We start from the raw sequence: 25,009 nt of genomic DNA, 5'->3' as shown, positions 1-25,009 counted from the left end.
GAGCCAGTCGGCCAGGCTGCTGAGCCCAGTTTCATTCCCTGTTCTGTGTCTTTACATCTTGAACACACCTGCGAGTTTATTAATGTACCGGCAAGGGAACCAGGGACGTGACTAAAGACTGCACCTGCCCACAGGAGGCGTGGAGAAGGGGTGGGGCGGGCAGCTGGGAAAACGAATGCTTCCGTGAGCAGCAAGCTGAGAAAAGGCAAGCGGCTAAGTGGCGAAGACTGTAGTTTGGTGTGGTGATAAAATCAGCACATTTGTGACCACTGGTACAGAGGATATCTGGGACCAATGCTGGGAGTGCCACCCAGGGATGAAACATAAACAAACAAACAACCCCCCCCCAACCATCACAAGCAGCAAATGATAAGGAAACAGCTGTGGCTGTTGATGGGAATGACATGGTTTACTATTCTAAAATTACCAAGATACAGTACAACTGAGTTTTAAAGTTCATTAATGACATTCATTTCCAGAAATGAGAATGGTTCATTTGTTGCTTTTTCAAATGTGCTCATTCTTTTTTCAAAGGTCCTGTTTGTTGAATTTGGTTTCTATTCCTTCTCTTCTCCCTTTTAATTCATTTTGGAACCTTGTTTACATCTCTTTCACGGTTTCACTATCATCTCTAGTTCCCTGGGCGCCGATTCTCCACCTGCTGCCTCTCCCCCGCGGCGGCCCTTTCCCGTGTGGCTGGTGGACAAGACGGGCAAATCCACAGGAGTCCGAGTGGGGGAGACTATGGCCAACTGTATTATCAATTGAGTTGTCTTCTTTGTGTAAAGGCAACAGTTATTATCACATAGCAAAAACTAAGAAAACACACATCAATGTGCTCTTATTGTTTTTTTTTAATTTATTTTTAAAATTTATTTATTTTTAGAGAGAGGGGAAGGGAGGAAGAAAGAGAGGGAGAGAAACATCAGTGTGTGGTTGCATCTCACAGGGCTGCCAATGGGGGCCTGGCCTGCAGCCCAGGCACGTGCCCCGACTGGGAATTGAACTGGCGACCCTTTGATTTGCAGCCCATGATCCATTCATGCTACACCAGCGAGGGCATCTTATTTAAAAAAATTAAAATCACATACCAGCCTATTACGAGATAAATCCATAGTAATCACTCAAGTGTCTATAAGAAAAGAAGGAATATAGACACTGATGTTTATTTTTCCCTTCTAAAAATCCGTTCTGATGTAATCTAAAACGTGGTCAAGAACTATTTGTATGGATAGGTAGTGCAGTTATTAGTAAGAGGGGCAAAAGGAAATAGATGTCTTAAATTAGCAGAATATCCGTACGACAGAATGTTTACAAGGAGTTATTGATCACACTGAGAACTAGTTATGATACGTTAATTGTAAAACATGGGTTCAACAATATAAAGAAAAAAAACAGAAGATCGGAAGTAAATATGCCAAAATGTTAACAGTGATTACATGGTAAGATTATGGATATTTTGGGTGTGTATTACTTTACACATTATAAATGTCAACAATCCATATTAACTTTATAATCAGAAAATGGCAAAACGTATCTAATACTTTTTATAATGAAAACTCCTAAGAAAACAATAGTCAAGGACTTAAATATCTGGAGCAATATTAAATAAGAAAGATAAAATATCATAATACTGACACTGACATTATAGTCCACATTTTATTCCCAGCGCAGCAGCCAGAGTAGCCTTTAAAACGAGGGGGAGAGCGAAGGTCATGTGTCTCCCCCACTTTGACGCTCAAAGGCTCCCCGCTTCCCTCAGAGTAAAAGCCGGAGTCCTTACAATGGTCGACGAGGCCCAGCGTGATCTGACCCCCTGCTACATCTCCAACCTCCTGTCCCTACCCCAACTAAAGCCAGCCACACTGGTCTCCTTGCTGTTCCTCAAAACTACTAAGCACACACCTGCCTCAGGGCCTTTGCACTCACTATGCCCTCCATTGAAAATGCCTCCCATCCCTACAGCTACACAATATGCTTCTAGCTCTGCTCAAATGTCATTTTATCTAGAAACCCTTCCCTGACCCCCCATATAAAGTAACAGGTACCCCCATTGTTCCCAGCACCCTTTCCTGCCTTCATCCCAAGCACTTAATCACAACCTGAGACACAGCAGCACTTACTTAACTGTGCTTGTGGTCTCCCTCCCACCGGAAGAGCTACTTCACCCGCCCATGGAAGACGCCCAGGAAACATGTGCTGCACCCGCATGAACACCTGCACCGGGCCGTTAACCCCCGGAGCGCAGAGGGCTGATGCACACACCGCTGCCCCGCTGCTGTGCACAAAGCGGGCAGCGAAGCCAACCTGACAGCCCCAGGGACGTTGAACCAGCATTCATCTCACTCCAGAATTAAAAAAAAAAACATTTAAAAGCTGGAGATTATGGAAGTGAAACATCCGAAAGAAAGATAAGAGTTTTCGGGCAGAGCATTATGCCAGCCTATACCAGAAAACTTGTTCTTCCACTGGGATGCGCCTTCTATGGCGGGACGGAACTCCTCATTTTTTAAGATTTTATTTATTTTTAGAGAGAGGGGAAGAGAGGGAGAAAGAGAGAAAGAAAAACATCTGATGAAAGAGAAAAACATCAACCAGTTACCCCTCACATGCCCCCAACTGGGGAGCTGGTTGGCAACCCAGGCAGGTGCCCTGACTGGGAATCGAAGGGTCGCGACCTTTTGGTTCACAGGCCGGCGCTCCATCTACTGCGCCACACCAGCCAGGGTGGAACTCCTCATTTTTATCACAGATTCAGACCAGCTATCTGTTCGGCACTTAAAATGACATTTTAAATGCTCTTTATATTTAGCTATTTCTCTGCTGTGATTAGATATCTTTCTAAGGAAAAAAAGACATTAGGAAACCAATTACCTTGTCACTCTCCCACCCCAACAGCAGGCGGGAAAAGGCGGCACCTGGGTGCGGCTCGCACAGGTGCCCAGCCTCGTAGGCACGCACACTTTTACGGCCCATTCACGCCCACTGAACGTCCGCAGCTGGCCAGGTCCTGCAGAGATGGAATGTACCATCCTTCATCTTGCTAAGTTAACTGGACTGTAGAAATGCAAGGACAAACTGCTAGCAACACGCACAGCCTAATCTTTTTTGCCTTAGGAAAGAGAAGAAATTTCATCCTCAGCTAGTTCGGGTTTTTCTGGGCACAGCAGCGCTCCGGAGGTTGGGACAGGCTGGTGGTGGCCCCTGCAACTGGCATCTCAGGACCGTCAAGGATGCGAGGGTAGCTCGTGGTGGGGGTGGACAGGGACCGCTGCCTCTGCAGCCCCCCACTGGGTTGGTCGCCCACCACATTCTTCTTTCCTCAGTCCACCTTCTTTTCGTGACAGCACCTCCATCTCTGTCCACGACAGTTCAGCTGTGACTTCATCCTGCTAAGGCGTCTCCCACAAGACACTGTCTGAAGAAATCTCCTCTCCCGTCAATATCTGCACCTTCAATGGGACCCCCGGAAGACCGGGACCCAGACCTTGAGTTTAAAGGGGGCACTTCTGGCTGGGGGACAGAGGGAGGCCCCTAACATTGACAGTGTGACTATGTGAGGACATATGGGTACTTTGCACATTTCACAACCTTCCCGAATTCTTACAGCTTCTCTAAGAAACAGAGATTGGCAGCTCCACTTCAGGGCGAGCAATCAGGGACCTCCCGGCCAGACGGAACGTTGAGTTCACGTGTTGAGAAGCTTTCCTGTTCTACAGACACACAGAAGAAACTGTCTGAACACGACAGGCAAATCTGTCTGTGTTTAAAAACAGGACGTGTGTCTCAGTAGCGAGAAACTCCAAATATTTACTCTTTTCGGGAGCTTCGAAGGTGCAGCCTGCGAAGCTCTGGGTTCTGAAGCAGGTGGAGGCACCTGGGGGCTTGCTGGTCCAGGGCGCAGGGGCTGAAAGTGTCCCCGGGGAGGTGGGGGACCAGGGCCAGAGTCACTGAAAATGGGGGCTGATGAAGAGGTCTCCTACCTGGGAGAAGAGGCTGATAAGTGCCCAGATTCCCCACCTGCACCCCCACACTGGAGCTTACCTGAGAGTGTGAATGTGGGGCTAGAAGCAGCTTGTGGCCAGGGCTCTGGGAATAATCACCACAGCCATGAGGCTCTGCTCTACCCAGAGACACCTGGCTGGGTCTGTGTTGGGGGGAACCAGGTGGGCCTGGGTGGAGGTGAGGAGCAAGGACAGAAAGGGGGAGAAGCTGATCCTATTCAAGATGACCATGCAGACCCAAATCCAAAAACACCTGAGAAGAGCCAATGCTAAGAAAGGTGATCAACACTACCAACAGTTGGGAGGTAGTCCCAGAGACCTAGTGAACTGGAAGACCGCACGGAACCATTTACCCGGAAAGCAGCCCAGAAAGACAAAGAAACGAACAGGCGTGGTTGGAAGCCACGGAGGATGGATTGAGAGGCCCCACGAGGTGTCCACCTGGGTTCTCAGACGTGGGGACAGGGGAGGGCAGGGCAGCCACGTTGGCTGAGAAGGTCCCATCACTGAAGGTGTTTTCTGGACCCTCAGATGAAAAGCGCAAACCAAGTGCTAAGCAAGATAATAAAGAAAAAATTCACATCTGGAAAACCAGGGGCATGTTCCCTCTGCTGGGCTCGCTCTGGCCCCCCATCCCTGCGTTATGACTGTCCCCAGAAGCGGCCTGCCAACGTCCTGCTCTGGTTCGGCCCCACTGCCGACGCTGGTGCAGTGAGGGAAGCCCTGGGTTCGGGTTAGGAGATGCAGGTTCGAGCCCCCCACCAGTTACTGCCTCGCTGAGCCTCCATTTCTTCCCCTAAAGAGGCTGCATTTATTTCCAGCTCCCACACCAACCAGCTTGGTGCCCACGAGTCTCCATTTCCCGTCAGTAGGAAGGGATAATAATAGCAGCCACACAGGGGCTGTGAAAGGATGAAATGAATTCATACATGTAAATAACTGAGCGCAGTGCCAGGCTCATAATAAACGTTCGATCTGGGGTGGCCATTACTGCTGCTGTGATAACAGATGCCACTCCCGATGCCACATGACCTCCACTCAGAGGGAAGGGCTTCCCACTGAAGCCAGACCCCAGGCACAGCAGACCCAGGGCCCACTGCCACCCCTGCACCCTGAAAAGGAGCAAGCCAGCAGCTGACCCCTCCCACTCTTCTCCCCGGTCACCCGGAGAGGTCCTCCTTGACCTCCAGAGGAGTCCCTCCCCATGCCCAACCATGAACTTCCCCAAATGGGGTGGGCTCAGACCCAGCCCCAGGGCCCCCCGCCAGGTTGCCCTGGGCACCCTACCTCTCTCTGCTCACTGCAGATCTTACACAGCCACAGGGGCCGCTTCTGGCCAGGGCAGGCCTCGATCCCACATTTGGTGCAGACTTTCTACAAGAGAGAGGACACAGGAAGGTGAACACCAGCTGCTTCCTCCTCAGCTGAGGGGCTGGAAAACTGTAACCAAGGAACCCTGTGCCGTATTCCGAAGGAGACGGCTTTTGCTTCAGGCCAAAGGGTAGACAACCCAAAGGGCGTACATGGGTCATCTGAAGCCCATGGGCGGCTTTGGGGCACAATGCACGTGCCCACCCACGGATGGCCGCGGTACAGGTTCGCCCCCGCGATTTCGTCCTGCAGGGGCCCAGCACAAACAAGCTTGCTGATCTTCGCAGCTGTCTCTTGTTCAGCAGCAGAGAACTGGAAAGCGCCCAAACGCGCGTCCCAGCGGAAGATCGGAGCACGCACAGCAGAACACGACGTGCCCTGTACGCAGCAGAGCGTGTCCGCTCCTGGCACTGTGGGCAGGGGTGATGTTATTCCACAAAGCAAACATACAACTGTGTACAAACACGCGAAAACCTCACCATGCATGTGCCTGACCAGGTGAGATGACGTGGTGAGAAATACCAGTGCCAGCTTGAGGTCTCGCTTCATGCCAAGTCCTCTCAGTAAATGATCCCGCGAATCCTACTACATAAGCTTTAGGCCCACTTTACTGGTGGGAAATCTGGGGTTGAGAATTTGCCAAGTTCACCCACCGAGTTCACCTTAGGTGTGACTCTCAAGCCATCATATCATTGCTCTGGACCCCTAAGCAGCCAGAACCCAGTGTCTGCAGTGTTCTTCCTTCTGTAGTGCTGCTTAAGCTCATAACTTCTAAGTAGGTACTTGTTTCCCCCAAATGCCCAGCAGCACACAGTGCTGGGAAAGGCCAGATGACATGCGCCAGAAGGTAGGGGGACTGGGCAGGGCTGAGACCTGCTCCCGGCTGGGGGGGGCGTCTGACTTGGTGACAGCAGGTGCTCCTCCGAGGACTGTCACTCGGGGCTAATCCATCTTCCTACCACGGGGTAGCTGCCCAGTCCCTGCAGGTGGGGGTTCTCTCCTGCCCCCCCCTCCCTCCACCGAGGGAAGGCCAGATCTACTGCTTGTCCTTTTCTGCAGGCTGCCAACTGAGCAAGAAGCACACCTCTCCATGGAGAGGAAAATGTCACCGACTTGGCTTCCCAGAGCATGTCGTCACTGCCTGACTGGGCAGCTGAGCCCAGCACAGCAGGTGGGAGCCAGCTCTCGGCTGAAGGCAAGCTCTGATAGAGTCTCGGGCGTGTGCATTCGCCACCATCCAAAACTCGGGTGTGGCAAGCGTCCCTTTCCTTCTGTCTCTCCAAACAAAATGTCATCTTGTCCAAGCCCCCAGCTCCCTGTGCTGGCGAGAAAGTCCGCCGCCGTCACAGTTGGGGCCCCTTCCCAGCTCCCGTGAGGGTCCTGGCTTGGGTCTTCCGAGGTGCAGCACATGTTGGGAGGGTCCCATGTCCGGGGTGCTCACTGCCATGCTGCTGTCCCTCAGAAAGGGAAGGGTCCCGGCTGCCTCCACGCCGGCCCGGGGCTCAGCCTCTCCTCTCCAGGGGCGTGCGGCACCACCCCCCACCCACCAAGCCACCATCCCTGACCCTGTCTGGAGATTCTCTCTTCTCCACTGGAGCTGCCGCTTGATACTCCTCACAACGCTCACCCCCAAACCCTTCTACCTCTGGGGCAGGGGGGCCCATAAGGTGGGCCTCGAGAAGCACGCACAGGCCTTGCCTCCCAGGGGTAAAGAGAGGGGAAGGAGGACGTGAAACCAGGTAGGTGGCTGGTTTCTCTGCTAATTCCCACACCCGGGATAAGCAACTGGTGCACGTGTGAAAAGAGGTGTGGCCCTCAAGGGGTAAGATTTTCCTATGAAGTTTTCTGTGTGCTTACAGGGTTTGCTGACAGCTCACCCTGCAAGCACAGAGTGCTCTGCCCCTCCCTGCGAGACAGTGGCGCTGGGAATAAGGAGAGAACGGAGACCAGTTGCTACCCTTTCCGAGCAATTGTCTGTGCCAGGCAACAAAGGAGGAAGGGGGCGGGGGTTAGGATCTCCATTATACAGATGAGGAAACTGAGGCTCAGAGAGGCTCAGTTAAAGAGTGCCTGAGGTCCCACAGCTAGTCAGGGGCCACTGGGACTTGGGAGGCTCCCTCCTTCCAGACCTCAGGAGAGCGGATAACACCCTCCGCGGCCTGGTGTCCAGCTGGTGCCACGGGTCTCCGAGGAGCCGGTTCACATGCTGGGAGTGTGGCCGATGGCTCTCAAATGAATGGGCAGCCCTGGCTGGTGTGGCTCAATGGATTGAGAGCTGGTCTGTGAACTGAAAGGTCAACGGTTTGATTCTCAGTCAGGGCACATGCTTGGGTTGTAGGCCAGGTCCCCAGTAGGGGGCGTGTGAGAGGCAATCAATCGATACATTTATCACAAACATCAATGTTTCTCTCCTTTTCTTTCTTTCCTCCTTCCCCTCTCTCCAAAAATAAATAATAAAATATTTTTAAAAAACATTTTATTTATTTATCTTTAGAGGGGAGGGGAAGGAGAGAGGGAGAGAAATATCAATGTGTGGTTGCCTTTCGTGCATCCCCTGCTAGGAACTGGCCTGCAACCCATACATGTGGCCTGACTGGGAATCGAACCAAGATCCTTTGGTTCGCAGGCCTGTACTCAATCCACTGGTAGCTACACCAGCCAGGGCTAAATAAAATCTTTTAAAAAATAAAATAAAATGAATGGGCAGAGGAGTGGACAGAATGACCTGGGATGAGGCTTTGCTGGGATGGGACTGGAGCACAGACTGGGGCTGGGGAGTCTGGCTCCGCCCTCCTCACTGTTCCTCAGGAAGGAGGGCAGCAAGCAGCTCATCACAGGAGAGGGGTTTCAGCCTCCGTCCCCACAGCCTCCCTCCCACTCTGCCCTCCCTGCCCTATGCATCGAGCAAAGATGGGGCGGTGGAGGTGTGGCTTGTGCTCCTGTCTTAGTGAGCTTGGGCTGTTATAATGAAAACCCGTAGACCAGGGGGCCTCACTGACAGACACCATCTCCCAGTCCTGGAGGCTGGGACTCTGACGGGGTGCCAGCTCGGTCAGGTTCTCGGTGAGGGCCCTTTACGTTTGTCCCTTCTCACTGCGTCCTGACAGGGTGAAGGGAGAGCTCTGGTCTCCTCCTGTTCTTACCAGGGCTCCGCCCCCGGCGTGGGTACCCAGCCTCACGCCCTCATGGCCTCATGAAGTCTAGTCGCCTCCCAAACACCATCACACTGGAGTTGGGCTGCAGCATAGGAATTAGGGGAGGACATAGCCTCCGACTGGAAGAGTGACCTTTCTTTTGCTTCTGCACATGGGGAGCCCTAGAAATGGGCTCATCCTCCCCCGTGTCAAGCCTGGATCACTCAGAGCGCAGTCCTCCTGGGGCCTCGACCTTGCGCTGCCCTGCACTGTCACCAGTTTTAATTTCCAGAAACACAGCTCTGGGCCTTGGTGCCCTGGGCACAGGCTTCGGAGTGAGGCAGGCCTTGGGCAAGCCACTCACGCCTCACCAAGCCTCAGATGTTCTCATCGGTAAAACGGGATAATATCGATCCCCAGTTGTCCTGAGAACTAACTGAGATACACATGAAGAGAGGCCAGCACGTAAGAAGCTTTGAGTAAGTGCCAGTCTCGTTATTATCAGTGACACACCCATGCCCTGCTCAAAAACCTTGCGTGATTCTCCTCTAGACCTGCACCATCTAATAAGGTAGCCACCAGCTACATGTGTCTACTCAAATTAAAATTATTTAAAATTAAATACAACGAAAAACCTAGTTTCACAGTCACACTAACCAGATTTCAGGTGCTCAACAGCCACACGTGGTTGGTGGTGAGCATGTCGAATGGCACAGAAGTGAACATTTTCATCATCGCAGGAAGTCCTGCCAGCTGGCTCTGGGCCAGAGGACCCAGACCTCGGTCTTGGCGCCTCGGCACCCCCGTCGCCCTTCACGGCCGCTCCTGCTGCTCCCCCACAAGGCCTCACTTTCCTTCAGACCTGTGTGCTGGGGTGGCTTTGGTCTCCACCCCACCTCAGCCCACCCCTCCCCATCTGACTCCTGCCCAGCTTCAGGTCACGGATTCCGGTAACTATCACCTGCAGGGCCCGGGCCTCGTGTGCTCCCAGTGAAGCACCCGACGCTCAGTCCCAGGTCAGCCTGCCAAGGCCGAGGGGCCGCCCGGCTGCATGCAGGAGTGAGAGGTAAGCAGGGTTTGAAGGACGGGTGTGCACATGCCCTCGATAAACATTGTCTGACTGACCACACAGCTGTGCTGCTGGGGGCAGGGACAGAGACCAGGAGAGAGTGCCCAGAGCTGCATCCTGTCTTCTACCCACAGGCCACGGCACTGCCTGACCGGGGACAGAAGTGGTGTGGGCCAGCTGCCCCCAGAGGCTGGGTGTGTCGAAGGCTGACGGTCAGCTCCCATGTTGGGGTGGAGGTATGTGTGGCATGTCCCAAATGTCCCTTCCTGCCTTTGCCCTGTGGGGTGCTGTGAGGGCCAGGGTAGCCTGACGAGGGACTCCCCCCTCGCCCACGCACAGCCCTGTTTGCAGGCTGCCGGGCTTCAGCGGCGGAGCCCACGGCCAGATCCCACCGCCCCTCAGCCGTGCAGCGTCTCTGGCTGGGGAATCCAGGCCAGCAAAATGATAACATGCTCCAGTTCAAGTAATACATAATTGCTACTCCGCTGAATCTCGAATCAATGAGACTAATGAGCCGTTTCCCCTAGGGGCTTGGTCTTTATTCCCAGGTTCCAAAAAAAGAAAATTAAGCAGGTAGTATTTTAAAAAGCCAGTGAGAGAGAGTGTGAGCCAGCTGCAACTTTAAAGGGACACTGAGCAGCCCTGTCAAGGCCGGCCCTGGGGCCTAGGGCCGTCACTTGCTTTCCTGCGTGGGACGGGCTGGCATTGAGCAGAACTGCCCTGGGCGAGTGGGCACTGGCTTCCCTGGAGGGGCTGCCTGTGTGTCCCACAGCCTGAAACTGTGTCTGAGGATTAAACAAACCAAGTCCAGCTTCCGGACCTGACTCAGCAGAGTGACAAAAGCCCGGGCCTGCAGTCGGCACGTGCGAGCTCCTCCGTCCTGTCTCAGACACTCCATGTACCCCTTTTGCAAATGTACGCCCAGACTAGAGCACAAATGAGGAGGGGGTGGCTGAGGGAACAGCCCACAGGACCCAGGCTTTGGGGCTGGACAGCACGGGACGCAGCCTTGAACTTGGTGCTGACCTTCTCTGACTCTCATCTGTAAAACCGTGGTCGCAGGCTACCGAGCGCAGCAGAGAGGATGGAGGAGACGATGCACGGATGTGCTCGGCTCAGCACAGGGTAGAGAGCAGGCAACGGCCACAGTCCTCTCCCCCAGGCCTCCCGGCGGGTCTCCTCGCCCCCACGTTGGCCCGTCTCCCGTAGGTACCCCATACGGGGCCTCCAGAGTGATGTTTTCAAGATGCAAATATAACCTTGTTATTCCTCCTGCCAGCCTAAAAGCTTCCAGAGACTTCTTGTTGCTCTCTGGATGAAGACAGCTCCTTTCCTGTGGTGTGCGACGCCTGCTCAGGCCAGACCCTGCCTCCTGGCCAGGCCCCGCTCCCTCCCGGCCCCACTGGGCGAGCCCCACCCGCTGCCTTCAGTCCCCGCCCTCACTGAGCTTTTCCTGCTACAGGACGTTGGCAAACACTGCTCCCTCTGTCTGGCATGCACGTGTGGTCACATCCTCTCTTTATTAACCTATACGTCGTTCAGATCTCAGCAAAAGCACCCCTTCTGCAAGGAAGCCTTCCCTGACTGCTCATCTGGTTGAGGCTTCTGTACTTGGCTCTTGCCTCTTGTCCTCACCTGTCAGGAATTTCACCCTTATTCACGTGGCCCATGACGGCCTTCACTTCCCCCACCAGGCTGCCGGCTCCCTGAGGGCAGAGGTCATGTCTGTTCTGTTCACCTTTCTAGTTCCAGTGCCTGGCACAATGAATATTTGTAGAATAAATGAATGAACAAACAGGAGCTACTTTTATTTTTACTTATTTTTTTAGGGAAGTATATTTCTTTTTTTTTTAAATTTATTTATCTTTAGAGGGGAAGGAGAGAGGGAAAGAAACATCAATGTATGGTTGCCATTCATGAGTCCCCTGCTGGCAACTGGCCTGCAACCCAGGCATGTACCCTGACTGGGAATCGAACTGCGATCCTCTGGTTCGCAGACCTGTGCTCAATCCACTGAGCTACACCAGCCAGGGCCTCAGGAGCTACTTCTAGTGTGACAATGAGAACGCACGATGTGATCCCTCCTGGAATGTGCCGGTTACTGGGGAGATGAGACACAGCAAGACACGAAACTCTCCTCGGACCGCACGGGGCAGGGGGACGGGGAGCCCGCTATCCAGGGAGAGGGTCCAGCGGTGGCGGGGCCGCTGGCCGGGCAGGCCTCGCTCTCAGGCTGGACCCACCAGCAGGAGAAGGACCCTGAGTGTACTCTGTGAAGGGTCGCACCCCACGTGACTCCTCCTTGCTGCCCCGCCACCCTGGGGAGCACTCTGCAGGCTGCCCGTGTGTGCAGACTCTGATTGGGTGCCCTCCTTGACGTCCTCCTAATCCTGGCCGCTTGGGGTACCCCTGGCCTTCCTGGAGCACCTCCATTGCCATCAACACCTTCACCTTCTCACACTGCAGCCAAGGAGCAGGAAGCGCAAGTGTCCTTTCTCTGCGAGGGGCGGCAGAGCTCAGGCCCCTGCTCCCAGGCCGGGCCTTCCCATCCTCACCGAGAGCCCCCAGCTCCACAGCAGGCTTTCCGAATGGACTCCGATCAGAAGACAGAGGGGTTAGTGCCAGTGCAGGGCTGGGCGCAAAACTGCTCGGGACGCAGACACCAGGGCCTCTCAGGAACAGTGCTCAGAGAACACTCAGTCACCGGGAGACAGCCACGTGCCCCTCGACAGGCCCGGAGGGCTCCGCGGCACAGCCATCTATCACCCAGACAGCGCCGTTCGTGATGCGCAGTCAACCGAGCAAAGATGAAACTGTGCCCTGTTGTTCTGTACAAGGAGGCAGGAAAACGTGCTGCAGAGACGACTATTGAAGACAGTTAATTTGAAACTATTTGGTGCGTCAGTTCAACAAACGTTTAGTCGACACAGGATGCCAGGCACTGTTCCAGGGGTGACAAGGATGAATGAGGCACAGCCTCTGTCCTGGACGAGCGTCCCGCTGAACGGAGGAGAACGTGCAAGGCTCACTTGGAAAGGCCTTCCCCAGGGGTCGGACACGCCGGCAGGGACAGTGAGACGGTCTCCTCCGGGAACCCTGCTGCAAACGGGGCCCACGGTGCGGCCGGTTCCCCAGCCCCCAAAAGCAGGGCAGCAGGGGCCACAAGCAGAGGATGGCGGCACACGCGGGAGCAACGTGAAGACGGGCCCCCACACGCGCGCCCACCATCACACACAGGGTTCTCGCTGCTGGAAGTCAAGTCTCCCACAAGGAAAAGCCCAGCTGTGTTTTAGGGAAAGCTCCGCAGCAATAAAAACGACGGTAGGGACAGAAACGTGAAGACAACCACAACGAAGCAGCACAGGTACTGAAATGGAGCAGTGTTCACAATAAACTAAATGGGGGGAAAAGCACGTTATAAACAGCACGCACAGTGTAATTTTCTAGCACATAAATTTGTGCATGTGCCTGAAGCTATTTAGAAGTCGATATATGCGCAGAGAGATAGCGGCTGAAATGTAGATCACACTGTGCTGAGGCAAAGCCTATTTTAAATGGATAAGCAGAATTCCTATTTAAAGGAAGCTTAATGCTAAATGTTTTGGGAAATCACTCGCCCCCAACTGCATTTTTTGACCAGATCTGGATTTTTGTGTGTCAGGGTGGATTAAAGCAGCGGTCCTCCACCTTTTCGGCAATTGTCCCAGGGACTGGGGTGGGGGAGGGACTGGTTTCAGGATGACTCAAGGGAATGGCATTCACGCTCAGCTCCTGCCGGGCTCGGCCGGTTCCTCACAGGCCACAGATGGGTACTGGTCCTCGGCCAGGGGACTGGCCACCCCTGGGTTATAGAAGCTGAAATATATGCACAGAGAGGCAGGAGACAGAACTTCTCGGGAGACTGTGGCTTAAAAGCAGGCAGTCAGCCCTGCCCCGCACCCCAGTTGTCACTGGGTCACTGACCCCCTGATCCGGGCTCAGCCCTGCTTGTCTCCCGGGCTTGGAGGTGCTTCCCCAGCCCCAGGGACCAAGGGGCTGGAAACGGCCCTGGGGCCATCTATTCAATATCTGGAACCCAAGTCCCACGCCAAATGGTTTTACACAGTTTAGATATTAATGTACATATTGTAGTTTATACTTTATCAAGCACCTGAGCTACACCAGGCACCAAAATAGGTAATTCTTGTACAACCTCACTTCACCTTCACAACCCCCAGAGGAGGTGGGCACAGATGTCCCTGTTTTATAAATAAGGTAACCTGAGGCTTAACATTGAGTCGCTTGACCACAGGGAGGTGGGATGTGGACCTGTCTGAGCCCTGGTAGCCACCTGGACAAGGGACTTTTCCAAGCGGTCACTCTCCCCCACCCTGCAAATGAAGACAGTGCTGGCTCCCTGGGCCTCTCCTGTGGAACTGCAGAGCGGGTCAAGCCCCAACCGGGAGAGGGCACAGCCAGACCCCTCCTTCCATTCATTAGGACACAGTCTGGGGGCCAGCGGGGCACAGGGCACTTTGACCTTAGCCTTGACCACTGCAAATATGGAGTCACCAGGGCCCAGAGACATACAGCCTGAGTGCCAGTCACCTACTGCTTGGTCTGAGGAAGAAGCCAGGAGGCCACAAGAGAAGAATTTCAGAAGGAAGACGAGGGCCTCTCTGTTCCCCACTCTAATGCCCCACGAGGAAAGCATCAGCCTTCCTCCACCCCGGCCTCGCTGGCAGGTGTCATTACCCAGTCACGGCCAAGCCTCTTCCAGTCACCAGGCCTCTGCCAGGCTGCACTGCCACCTCCCTCAGATGACACGGCTCGGGACCACCCACAGACCCCAGGCTTGTGGAGTCCCCAGTCCCAGCCGCCTCTCCAGAGGAAAGGAAGCACTGCGGAGTCCAGGACGAGCTTCCAAACACCTCCTCCCTCCACCTGCCACTCACTAGTCAGTCAGCACTGTGTCTGGTGTGGAGGGGAGGGTTAGAAAGGCAACAGAAGCAGCTCTTGATTATGACCATTCACGAGCGCATAATAAGAAATCCTGCCTTGCATGGGCTTTGGATCATTCCAGCCCTCGTGCCCCACTGTGCGGATCTGATGGGGGATATCAGACAGGATGGGACCGCCAGGCTGCCCGCCAGCCCCTTAACTCTTCCTGCCCATGGTTATCCTCAGCATCGCCTCTCAGACCAGAGGCTGTGTGCCTGGTTTTTGCCTCCTTTCCGAAGCACAAGGGAAACAAAGAAGGTCTGAGCTCTCTCAATGGGGCCCAAGGGGCATGCGCCATAGTTTCAAACAAGAGCTGGGCAAAGGAGGGGAGGAGGGTTATTCAATCTGAAGCTGCGAGGCAGGTTTTAAAAAACCAGCCAACCTAATAACATACGATCAAAGCGGGACTGTGTGCGCCATGGCACTCAGTCTTGAGAAACTCATTCACTGGACAGGCACCTGTGGAGGAAGCACCAGGTGCTAGGTCCATGCTGCATGTGAAGTGTCCCAACCCCTGGGCCTGCGCATGCACAGGGCACTCGGGGTGACAAGAATGAAGGGCACCGACGCAGGACTGGGTGTGCAGGCGAGAGTCACGCATGTAAACACAGAAGGGACAGAGGGCTGGAGGGGACAGCCAGGGACGACGCTTCCCGCACCCAGCACTATCTCAGCCAAGGGCCAGACGTCCACCCAGCGGCGGGGCGAGCCCCTCAGGTGTGCGTTTCTGCCACTCCATCTGGGGTCCCTCTCCTCTGAGGGGGGTGGCAGGCCCTCAGGGGCCCGAGGAGAGGACACGTGTAACGGGAAAGCAGATTCAAGATAACACTCACTTTTTTCCAACACAGAATCTTATTTTGAAATTTCAAACGGTGTTACAAGAGAATGTGCAGAGTTTCCTTATTTACCCAAAGGAAGCCTGGGCTTTGCAAGGCTGGACCCCTGACAGGAGAAGGCCCACCAGCTCCTGGTCTGGGAGCCGTGTGGGGACTCCACACTTGTTCCCACAAACACCCGAGGGGACCTTTCGGGTGTCCTGAGGCCTGTGTGGGCACAGGCCACTCTCCAGGGTTACGTGAAACCCAGCAATCATTATGGGGAAGAACTTGCCACTCCTCTAAGAAGGAGTCTATGGAGGGTTCTGGAACATACCGCTCCTGCAATCTCCCCGCCTGCTGTGCGCCTCGGGCCTGCCCTGTGCCTGGGCCAGCCTGCCAGGGGAGGGCGACTACATGGTGGACGGAGTCCCACCACCCTCGTCTAGCTCCCTAGCCCTGACCATGGCCTGCTCCACCCTGCTTGGCCCAGCATGTCCTGGGACTGGACTCCCGGAGCCTGCCTTCGCTCCTGGCTCCTGCGCCTGACTGACGACCTGGCTCCCGGACGTGACGGAGCCTGAGCTTGTCACGCCCCCCAGACTTCCAGCGGCAGGTCCACTGGGCTCCATGGGAACGGCTGAGGGACGACACTCGGGCCAGTGGCCCCCCAGGACGGCCGTGCCACACGGCGGCCTGCAGCTCTGTGCCTCGGCTCCGCCTGGGAGGGAGTCGGGGCAGGGAAGGCCCAGGCGGAGAAGGGGGCCGCTTTCGTCCCTCTTGCTCCTTGCTGTGTGGTTACTCGGAGTTACAACTCATGATGATGATAACAGCTGCCATTTACTGGGCACTTAGTCCATGCCTGGCACCAAGCTCAGCGCTCAGCACACATTATCATGGTCAAGTGTAATCTCATTTACGTCCATAATGGCCCCTTGAGGAAGGTTTTACGATCTAAATGTCGGGGATGAGGCTACTGGAGGCCCAGAGATGTTGGTGGCCTGGACGAGTTTGTGTGGCGAGGACGCGGCAGAGCCAGGACGAGGACCCAGGTCACAGTAGCAAAACCAAAAGTTCACGTACCTGGCACTGTGTGGGGCTTCAGAGCGAGTGCCTTGATGGATCACTCCCCTAACTGTGACTGGGTCGGGGCAGACCGCTCAGGTGATTTGTCCAGGGTCACGCAAGGGCAGTGGGTGGAGGGCGGACTGGGGTCCGAATCCCGATCTCCCACCCGTGCTCTCTGGGACCCCCCACACTTGCCGAGAAGGATGCACGTGGGGCCCAGGAAACAGATGTCACTGGGAGCCAGTTATCCCACGGACGACGGTGGTCTCAAGACACGGCAGCCCACTCTCCGAGCGAGGCGTTGGCCAGGAACACGAGCACAGGCGACTGACAGCCAGACAAAGCCAGCTGCAGTCTGCCCCAGCCCGGCCCTGCCGTGTAACCTGCCTCTGTTTCCCAGAAGCCCTGGGGCTGGGCCTCCCACAGAGAATTTTTCACCCAGGGGCACGGCTGCCACCTGGCAGTCTGGTCCAGCCTCTGTCAAAGCCTGTTTCTCCGAGTAACCCCCAAGGCGGAGGCCAGATCTTTTTTATTTTTTAATTTGTGGTCCTCACGACCAGCATCCTCCAAATGCGCTGCCCCTCTCAGCAGCGCCCTGAGCTAATGGCCACAAAGTGAGCCTGGCCCCTCGGGACCACCACGCCGCCCCACCGGGCAGGGAGGGCCTTGGCTGCGGTCCGCACCAGCCACGCGGGGAGCCCCTAGCCAGGTCTGCTGAGAAGATCCCAGCTCTGAGATCCCGCCGTTTCGGGCACATGACCAGTCTCTCGGCCTGACCTTGAAACCACATCCTTGTTATTCCGTGGGCGGCACAGGAGCCTCTGGCAAACCTCCCACCATCCCTTCCCTTAGAATTTGGTGCAGGTCGGGCCTAATGATGTCAAGAGTATTCAGCGCACACAACCCAAGGCCCTGGACTAGGCAGAGAGCACGGCAAGGCTCCCAGGCTGAGGGGCAGAAAGACAAGAAAACGAATGTCCTTGACCCCACCCAATGCTACAGCCTCACCAAGCCCGTCATGCCCGCCAACATGCTTCACCGCCTGCCCCCAGCACTCTGGGTATTTCCACGCTTCCATGCGTTTGCCCGGCCCGTGCCTCGTGGCTAGTAAACGTCTATGCATCCTTCAGCAACCACCCCCCAGGGTGTTCTCCTCCATGGCTCCTTCCCTGACCCCCTCCCCGACCCTACACACTGGTCGCTCCCTCCTGCTGCCCCCGCAGTGAGACGTCTGGAGAGCAGGGCTGACTGCTTCCATTAACAGTCTCCAGAGACCGTGCACAGACCGGCCGACCAAAGGCAGAAGGCCCTCCCGCCCCCCAGCTCTGCCCCCACCAACTCCGCACAGGACATTCCAGCCCCTCAGCAGCCCCACCTGTCCCAGAGCTGAGCACTGTCTTCTCTGACTTCCCAGGATCGTCATAACTCCCAAATGGTCAGTTGATGTGAAAATAGCCTCTCCCTTCTCCATGCCCCTGCCAGTGCCTGGGAAAAAGGAAATATACTCGAAGCCAGTAAATACCTGTCGTTGGAACTGATTTTTTAATTTGAAAAATGCAGTGGACTAGACAAACACCCTCAGACTTCTTAATGTTCCAGTAGCGGCAGCGCTAATGATTAATTGGGGGCCCTGGTGATGCTCACGAACGGACCCCACAGGGAGCCACAGCACGTCTGGGCTGAGCACAGCAAGGCCCAGCCCTCGGGCCTCAGAGCTGCCAGCCCTGGTGTCTCATTTATGCTGCTAAAGTCAGCAGCTTGTGCCCAGGGAATGGACTGAGGGCCCTGGACACCATGTGGAGGCGGTTAGACTTCATTCTGCAGGCAGGAGGGAGCCAGCGAAGACTTGGGGCAGGGCTAATGGGCAGCGCACAATGACCAGAGCCGCCTTTGAGCAAGATGAGCAAGTGGGGGGACAGAGGATGAGCTGGAAGACTAATGAGACTCCCCCGCAGGCAGCGGGGGCCTGGTGGGGAGGCCGTGCAGCGGCACCCCGGGGCTCAGGCCTCCCTCCCTGGAGGCTCCAAAGTGTGTGCCGGTGTGCGCCTGGGAGCTCAGCACGGCGATGCTTCCCAGGCAGATCGTAATCCCTCCCAGCCTCAGTCTCTCCATCTGCAGCCTGGGAGAATCACCTCTCTCACGGAAGATGGGATGACAAGGGTGAGAAACAATTTATGGGGGAGAAGAAAGATCTCTTAAGCTGCCTCTAAAAAGGCCTGTTTCTTTCTTGGTTTGGAGGCCTGGGATAGAGGGAACCTCTACAGAGAGGCCGGCTCCCCCCACCCCACCCCTGTCCCAGCTGCTTTCATCGGTAGGAGAGGTGCCCTGATGCCATTCTCGGGGGAACAGAGGAACAGAGATCAGACTAAATCCACCTGGAGTTCAGGTCAGCCAACAGCCAACAGCCAGCAGCCTGCGGCAGGAAAAACAGGCTGATTTGAAAGCGATGAAGAATCGCAGGTCTTCTGAGTGTGGCAGCTCGCAGGGCGCAGCCGGTGAGGTGAGGCCATCGTGTGGAGCGCCTGCCGCACCACGGACGGGAAATGCCATTATCTGTCATTTACCACAACAGAGGACAATAGGCGCCACAAAATTACCGTTCCTGGTAACAGCTGCTAAACGGATTTGCCAACGCTGCTTCCTGCTGCTTGCGTTCTCTTGAATTTACAATGGCTGGACCCGGGAAAGGAGCCCCTGAGCTCCGTGGCAAGGGGCCCAAGGCGGGGCCAGGCAGCCCTCTCCGGAAAGAGGCCCAGCTCCAGCCCTGGCCCAAGCCCACAGATGGTGCGCCCACTCTCATCCATGACGCAACAGCCACAAACCCTGGCAGACCCCCAGGTGCGTCCAGGCTCTGCCCAGCCTGCCCTGGAGGTGCAACACACTAGTGCAAAGTCCCAGGCCCACCCTGGGGGTTGGTCTGCTTCAGGGACGGGCCACGGGGCCCACACCCTACTGTGGATGGTTGGCACCAGGGCTACAATCCCTTCCCCAGTGTTGGGGGCACTTAGTGAATGGCCTTGGCACCCAATCAGCAAGCTGGCACCAAACATCATCTTCCTTTCGGGGGGGGGGTCTCCTACAAGTCTTCAGCTCTTTCTGCTCCCCAATGAGTATGAGAGCAAAGTGCTGAACTGAGGTCTAAGGCCCTGGCTATGCCATCAGGAGCAAGGCATCTCTCAGAGCCTCAGTTTCTCTTCCCAGAAAATGGGTGTAATCACTGTCTTTTGCCTACCTACCTCTGGGTGGGGGGCGGTGAGCTGTGAAAGGTATATGGCATCACAGAAACCTAGAGACGGGGGGGTGGTCTCAGAAGCACACGCCAACCCCACACTGCCTTCCCCCCATTAAGAGGACATGAGACAAAGGAATTTGGAAAGCAAACCTACCATGGCTTTCAACAACAACAAACTGAGCTCCGAGTCCAGCCCTTGCAGCGTCGCTGCCCCAGACGCTGCTCCTTAGCCAGCACCGGCCCCCAGGTCGGGAGTGGCAGCAGCCGCAGCTGTACTCGAACACCTGTTTCTCCGTGCCTCTGCAATGCAACCCGGGGTACCGTTCTCAAGCATCCAACAGGCTCTCTCCACCCCCACAAGTTCCCCCGCCAAATCTGGCTCTGGACTTGACCTCCCCAGAGGCTTGCTTGATTCCTGAAGAGACAGCCCTTTTCTGTGATGGCTCAGCTGCCTACAGGACACTCAGCCTGGCACCCAGGCCCTTCACAGTCCTCGATTCATTCTCTCCACCCTCCTCCGCCTGCCTCCCTCTCCCTGCTCTCTCCCCACCCCTGCACTTCCTTCTCACCCTGGCCACAGAGCCGTGCCTCCTCCTGAAACGCCCTCTCCTGGAAGGGTGGGCACCTCGGTCTCCACCCTTCCAGGCCTGGCTCTGACAGCTCTCCAGGGGCCGGCCCTGCCGCCCTCTGCTCTGGATCACGCCATGCCTTCTGCTGCAACAGTACCTCTCTCGCTGCACTGTGGTATCTGTTACCACAGGTGAGCTTGTGGGGGGCGGGGCTTCGCGTGCAGCCCAGGGGCAGGGTCTTCAGAGGGCTGCAGGAACTGACCCAATGACCGAATGACTGAATGACCCCAAGGCCTGTCTCCAGGAAGCTCCGGGTCTTGCCACCTGGGGACCTCAAGGCCCCCCAGTTCCACCCTCATTCTTGGCAGCTCTTCAGCTGCCTTTGACCTTGAGCTGAAGGTCAGTGGCATGACAGGGTGAACAGAATGGTATCTGGGCTGCATAAAGTGGTGAGAAAGAAGCTACTCTGGAGAAGAAAAGTCACGCCGCAGGCGCCAGAGCAGCAAGAAAGGAGTGTGCCTTACTGGAGACGTTCTGACCGGCAGACTGCGGAGCTCCAAGACGCCGTGTGGTGTCTGGCCCAACCCTCAGCTCCAGCCACCGCAGCCAAGTCGATCCCTGCCAGTAGCCCCGGTGACGCAGTTGCCACAGCAGGCCCTTGGAGCAGGCAAATTAAGGGACTTTTCCCAGGAATTTAGGAACATCAGTAGCTAAATGAAAAAATCTATCTTGGTAATGGGGCACAGGCATCTGAATTAGGTGGAGGAGGAAGAAGGACACAATGGGGCTACTCTGGAGGCAGCTCGGACGCAATGGCACTGCTCAGGGAGGCTGCTGCCTCTGTGTCCTCTCCTGAGGGGCAGCGGTGCTGGGAGCTGGGTTTGGAAAGGGAATGGGGGGCAACTGGATGAGTTTCACCGCACCCCCATTCAGGAGGGAGACCCTGCAAAAGCTGCACCCCTCACCCTTGTGCTCTGTTGGTGGGAATGTGAAGTGGTGCAGTCGCCATGGAAATCAGGATGACAGCTCCAAGAACCCAGCAGAATGACCACGTGACCCGGCAACTCCGCTTCCAGGCACCTGCCCAAAGCGCTGAGAGCGGGCCTGGAGGAGACGCTTGCACAGCTGCGTCAGGAGTGCCGTTCACAGGAGCTGCAGCGCAGAAGCAACTCCCAAGTGTCTGCTGCCGGACAGACGGACCAGCTGAGGGGTTGTCTGCATCCGACGGGCTCCTAGCCTTAAGGAGGAAGGAAATTCTGACCTATGCTACTGCAACACGGATGAGCCTTGACAACAGCATGCTAAGTGAAATAAGCCAGTCACAAAAAGGCAAATACTGAGAGATTCCGCTTTGTGTAAGGTTGCTACAGCAGTCACGTTCACAGACAGAAAGCAGGAAGATGGCTACCGGGGCTTAGGTTGGCTGCGAATGGGGAGTTACTGTTTACGGGCACAGAGTCTGCTTTGCAAGATGAGAAAGTTCTGGAAATGGTAGTGGTGATGGTCACACACCAACGTGAATGTACTTAATGCTCCTGATCTGTATAGTTAAAAATGGTTAAAGTAGTCAACTTTATGTTATGTATATTTTATTATAAATTAAAAAATAATAAAAAAAAGATTTTATTTATTTTTAGAGAGAGGGGAAGGGAAGGAGAAAGAGAGGGAGAGAGACATCAGTGTGTGGCTGACTCTTGCGCACCCCCTACTGCGGACCTGGCCTGCAACTCAGGCATGTGCCCTGACCGGGAATCGAACCAGCAGCCCCCTGGCTCCAAGGCCCACACTCAATTCGCTGAGCCACACCAGCCAGGGCTAAAACATAATTTTTTACATTGCCTCCCCTGATTTTGGGGGACACAAATTAACCCAAGGAGCAGGGTGGGACAGCCCCCATTCCACAGACCCAGGAAGGGCCAGGCCACAGAGCTCCGGGGGCCGTTCATGGGGCCCTGTGCCCCCCACGCCTCCTTGGCCGTCCTTCTGTTCTCGCTCGTGCCACAGTCTTCCCCACCCCACACCTCGTCCACGCTGCCCCCCTGCTCGGGACGCTTCCTGCCAGAGCTGACTTTTCTCGCCATGGTCTCAGCTCAGATGTCACCTCCCCACAGAGGCCCGTGCTGCGTGTCCGAGGTAAACAGCCGCCTTCCCACTCCCATCCCCTGGCTCTTCCGATGCCCCATTGCCCACCTGCTGTGTTTTTACCACTGTCTGGAATGACTGTGTGTATTTGTTCTGGTCCATGTCCCTTTCTCAGCTCACACACTCTGGGCGGATGTGGCACAGCGGTTCAAGGCACGGATGCCCAGGACCAGACGGCCTGGGCTCCAACACCGGCTCTCCCAGCAGCCAGCTGAGTGGCCTTGGGCAAGACTCTTAACCACTCTGTGCCTCTGCCTGCCCATCTGTGAAAGGGGAGCGGCGAGTGTGCCAACCCCACAGGGCTGTTAGGAAAAAAACTACAGGAGTTAACATGGGTCAGGCCCTTAGAACAGCGCTAGGAGAAGCAAGCAGTGGCCCTTCTTACCCCCCCAGCAGGAGCCCGGGGCACAGCCACCTCCCACCTGCTCCAACACAATACTCCTGGGGCTGGACACAGAGTCCAATCCCGGTGAAACGTTGTAGCTTGAATGAATGAAAACATTCTGCTGAGGTTTCATTTGTGAGGATGGGCCCAGGGAGCTGAGCTGGCTCCAAAGGAGGTAAAAGTCTCCCAGAAGGGTGGCCCAGGTCCTGGCCCCTCGGGGCTTAGCCAGGCCCAGAGGTTTAGCTTTTGGAGTGGGAACATCCTGAGAACCTTCAGGCTGCTCCTGGAGGCCTTGGGGAAAGTGGCTGGAAATGCTTTTCCCTCGGGGGTGGTGTGGGCCGCCAGCTGGCCACTGGACAGAGCAGAGCGGGAGCTGGCCTCCAGCAGGGCCTCCTGGGGTCCTCCAGAGGCACCGTCCATGCTGCTATAGACACCTGCTCCTTCACTTTAAGGTGACTTCCCCTGTGTTCCGTTTTTACTTCTCTCTCTCTCTCTCTGACTCTTTCCCTCTCTCTTTTTCCTCCAAAATATTTACTATTCTACTTTCCACATTTAAATCTGAAATCAGTCTGGAATTGACTTTCATGTCTTGGTGCAAGGTAAAGGTCAGGATACATTTTTTTCCATACGAATATCAAATGACCTCACAGTATTTAACCCAAAGACCATTCTTTACCCACCGCACGCCAGTGTCCCCTTTGTCGTAAATTGGACTTTTCTTTTCTCCCATTTTTGTCTCAGGTGGACAGAAATACCGATTTTCTCGCACACTGAACTTGTACATGACAACCTTGCTGAGGTGACCTGCTCAGGCTAGCCACTCGCATTTAGACGCCTTCCGCTTTGTGGACAATGACAGTCTGGGCTATTCTTCTCCAGTCCTTACGGCAGGTCTTTTTCTTGCCTGATTGCTCTGGCTGGGCCTCCGGGGCAACACGGCATTCAAGTGGCGATAGAGATACAGAGAACTTGTCTTACTCCCGGGTTTACAGAAACCTTTTCAATATTTAACCATTGAGTATTATGTTTCTCCTCCTGTGTGCTTTAGAAAGAGGTCCCTGCTTCTCCAAGGGAGGGGAAGCTCTCGGCCTGAGTGCTTTGATCTGAAAGAACGGAGGGGGGGCAGGGCTCAGCAGAGGTCCCTGGGGGACCCAGCTCCCCATGACCCAGCTGGGTGACCCTAGAAGGCCACACAGCCTCCATGGAGCCCCTGTTCTGCATTTGTGACTGGGAAACAGCCCCAGCCACCCCGGTTCCCTTAAAGCTTTGTCCTGAGCAGCAAACAGGCGGACTTTTGTGAAAGCTTCTGGTAAACTCTGAAGAGCACCACAAGGTGAGAGACTCGCCTCAGGGGTCTCTGTTGGCCAGAACCACCATGGTTGAGGGCGCACGTCCCTGACCTGGGGGGACGTGGTGGGGAGTGTGGGCAGGCTGTTGAGCTGTGTGGGGGTGCGTGGGATGTGTGGCGTGCAAAGGTGGGGGTGTGGGAGGGAGTGGGGGTTGAGTGGTGCAGGGCAGGGTGTGGGGGAGGGCGAAGGCAGGAAGAGCAGTGGAGGGAGACCTGCCTGCCACTCAAGTGCTTCCCCACCTTCCTGAGCCAGGCCTGGGGCTGTGACCACAGAGCGGAGTTTTCACACCCCAGAAGAGGATCAGAATCCCTGGAGGGCTTGTTACGTGGAGATCCCGCTCCCACCCCCAGGGCTTCTGTTCAGTGGCTGTAATGGGCCTAATGTTTGTGTCCCGTCAGACTCCCAGACTCCCACGGTGAAGCCCCAAGCCCCAGCGTGGTGGTGTTTGGAGGCGGGGAGTTGGGAGGTGATTGGAGTTTGATGCGGTCAGGAGGGTGGCCCCCCCCACCCCTTCCCGTGATGGGATGAGTTGCCCCAGGTTCCTGCCCCCTCACACACCTCCTCTGGCCTGGACCCTCCCCCCAGCACCTGCCCATCCTGAGCAGGGGCTGCCTGAGCCCTCCCTGGGCTGGACTCCCCAAGGGCTTTGCGCAGAGAGTGGTGCTGCCTCATCCTCTTTCCCAGGGGACTCAGCACACAGTACCGAGACCGTGGTTTCACAGACAGACTCCTCCGCATCCACGCCTAGGGACCCACGTTTTCTGAAACCAGAAAAAAATCCTGCTGCTTCCTGGGCTCAGGCAGGTGCTCCTGCAGCCCTGCCCGGCTTCCCATTGCTGGTGAAGCCTGACTCTCAGCTAAACTGAGAGCTGGCTGACTCAGAGCCTAAGC

The 25,009-nt window shown here is 55.7% G+C and overlaps 1 protein-coding gene across 1 annotated transcript in view; it reads right to left on the bottom strand.

The window, feature by feature from the left end:
* RPH3AL (rabphilin 3A like (without C2 domains)) overlaps nucleotides 1-25,009 on the bottom strand; it is a 96,013-nt gene that overhangs the window by 44,388 nt on the left and 26,616 nt on the right. The window contains 1 exon segment of the mRNA XM_053662740.1: nucleotides 5,292-5,378. Within this exon segment, the coding sequence (XP_053518715.1) occupies nucleotides 5,292-5,378 (87 nt within the window).

This window comes from Artibeus jamaicensis, unplaced genomic scaffold, assembly GCF_021234435.1.
Source record: "Artibeus jamaicensis isolate MK-2021 breed Jamaican fruit bat unplaced genomic scaffold, CSHL_Jam_final contig_2790, whole genome shotgun sequence".
In the NCBI taxonomy this organism is placed as follows: Eukaryota; Metazoa; Chordata; class Mammalia; order Chiroptera; family Phyllostomidae; genus Artibeus; species Artibeus jamaicensis.
This window is presented reverse-complemented; position numbering and strand designations above follow the sequence as displayed.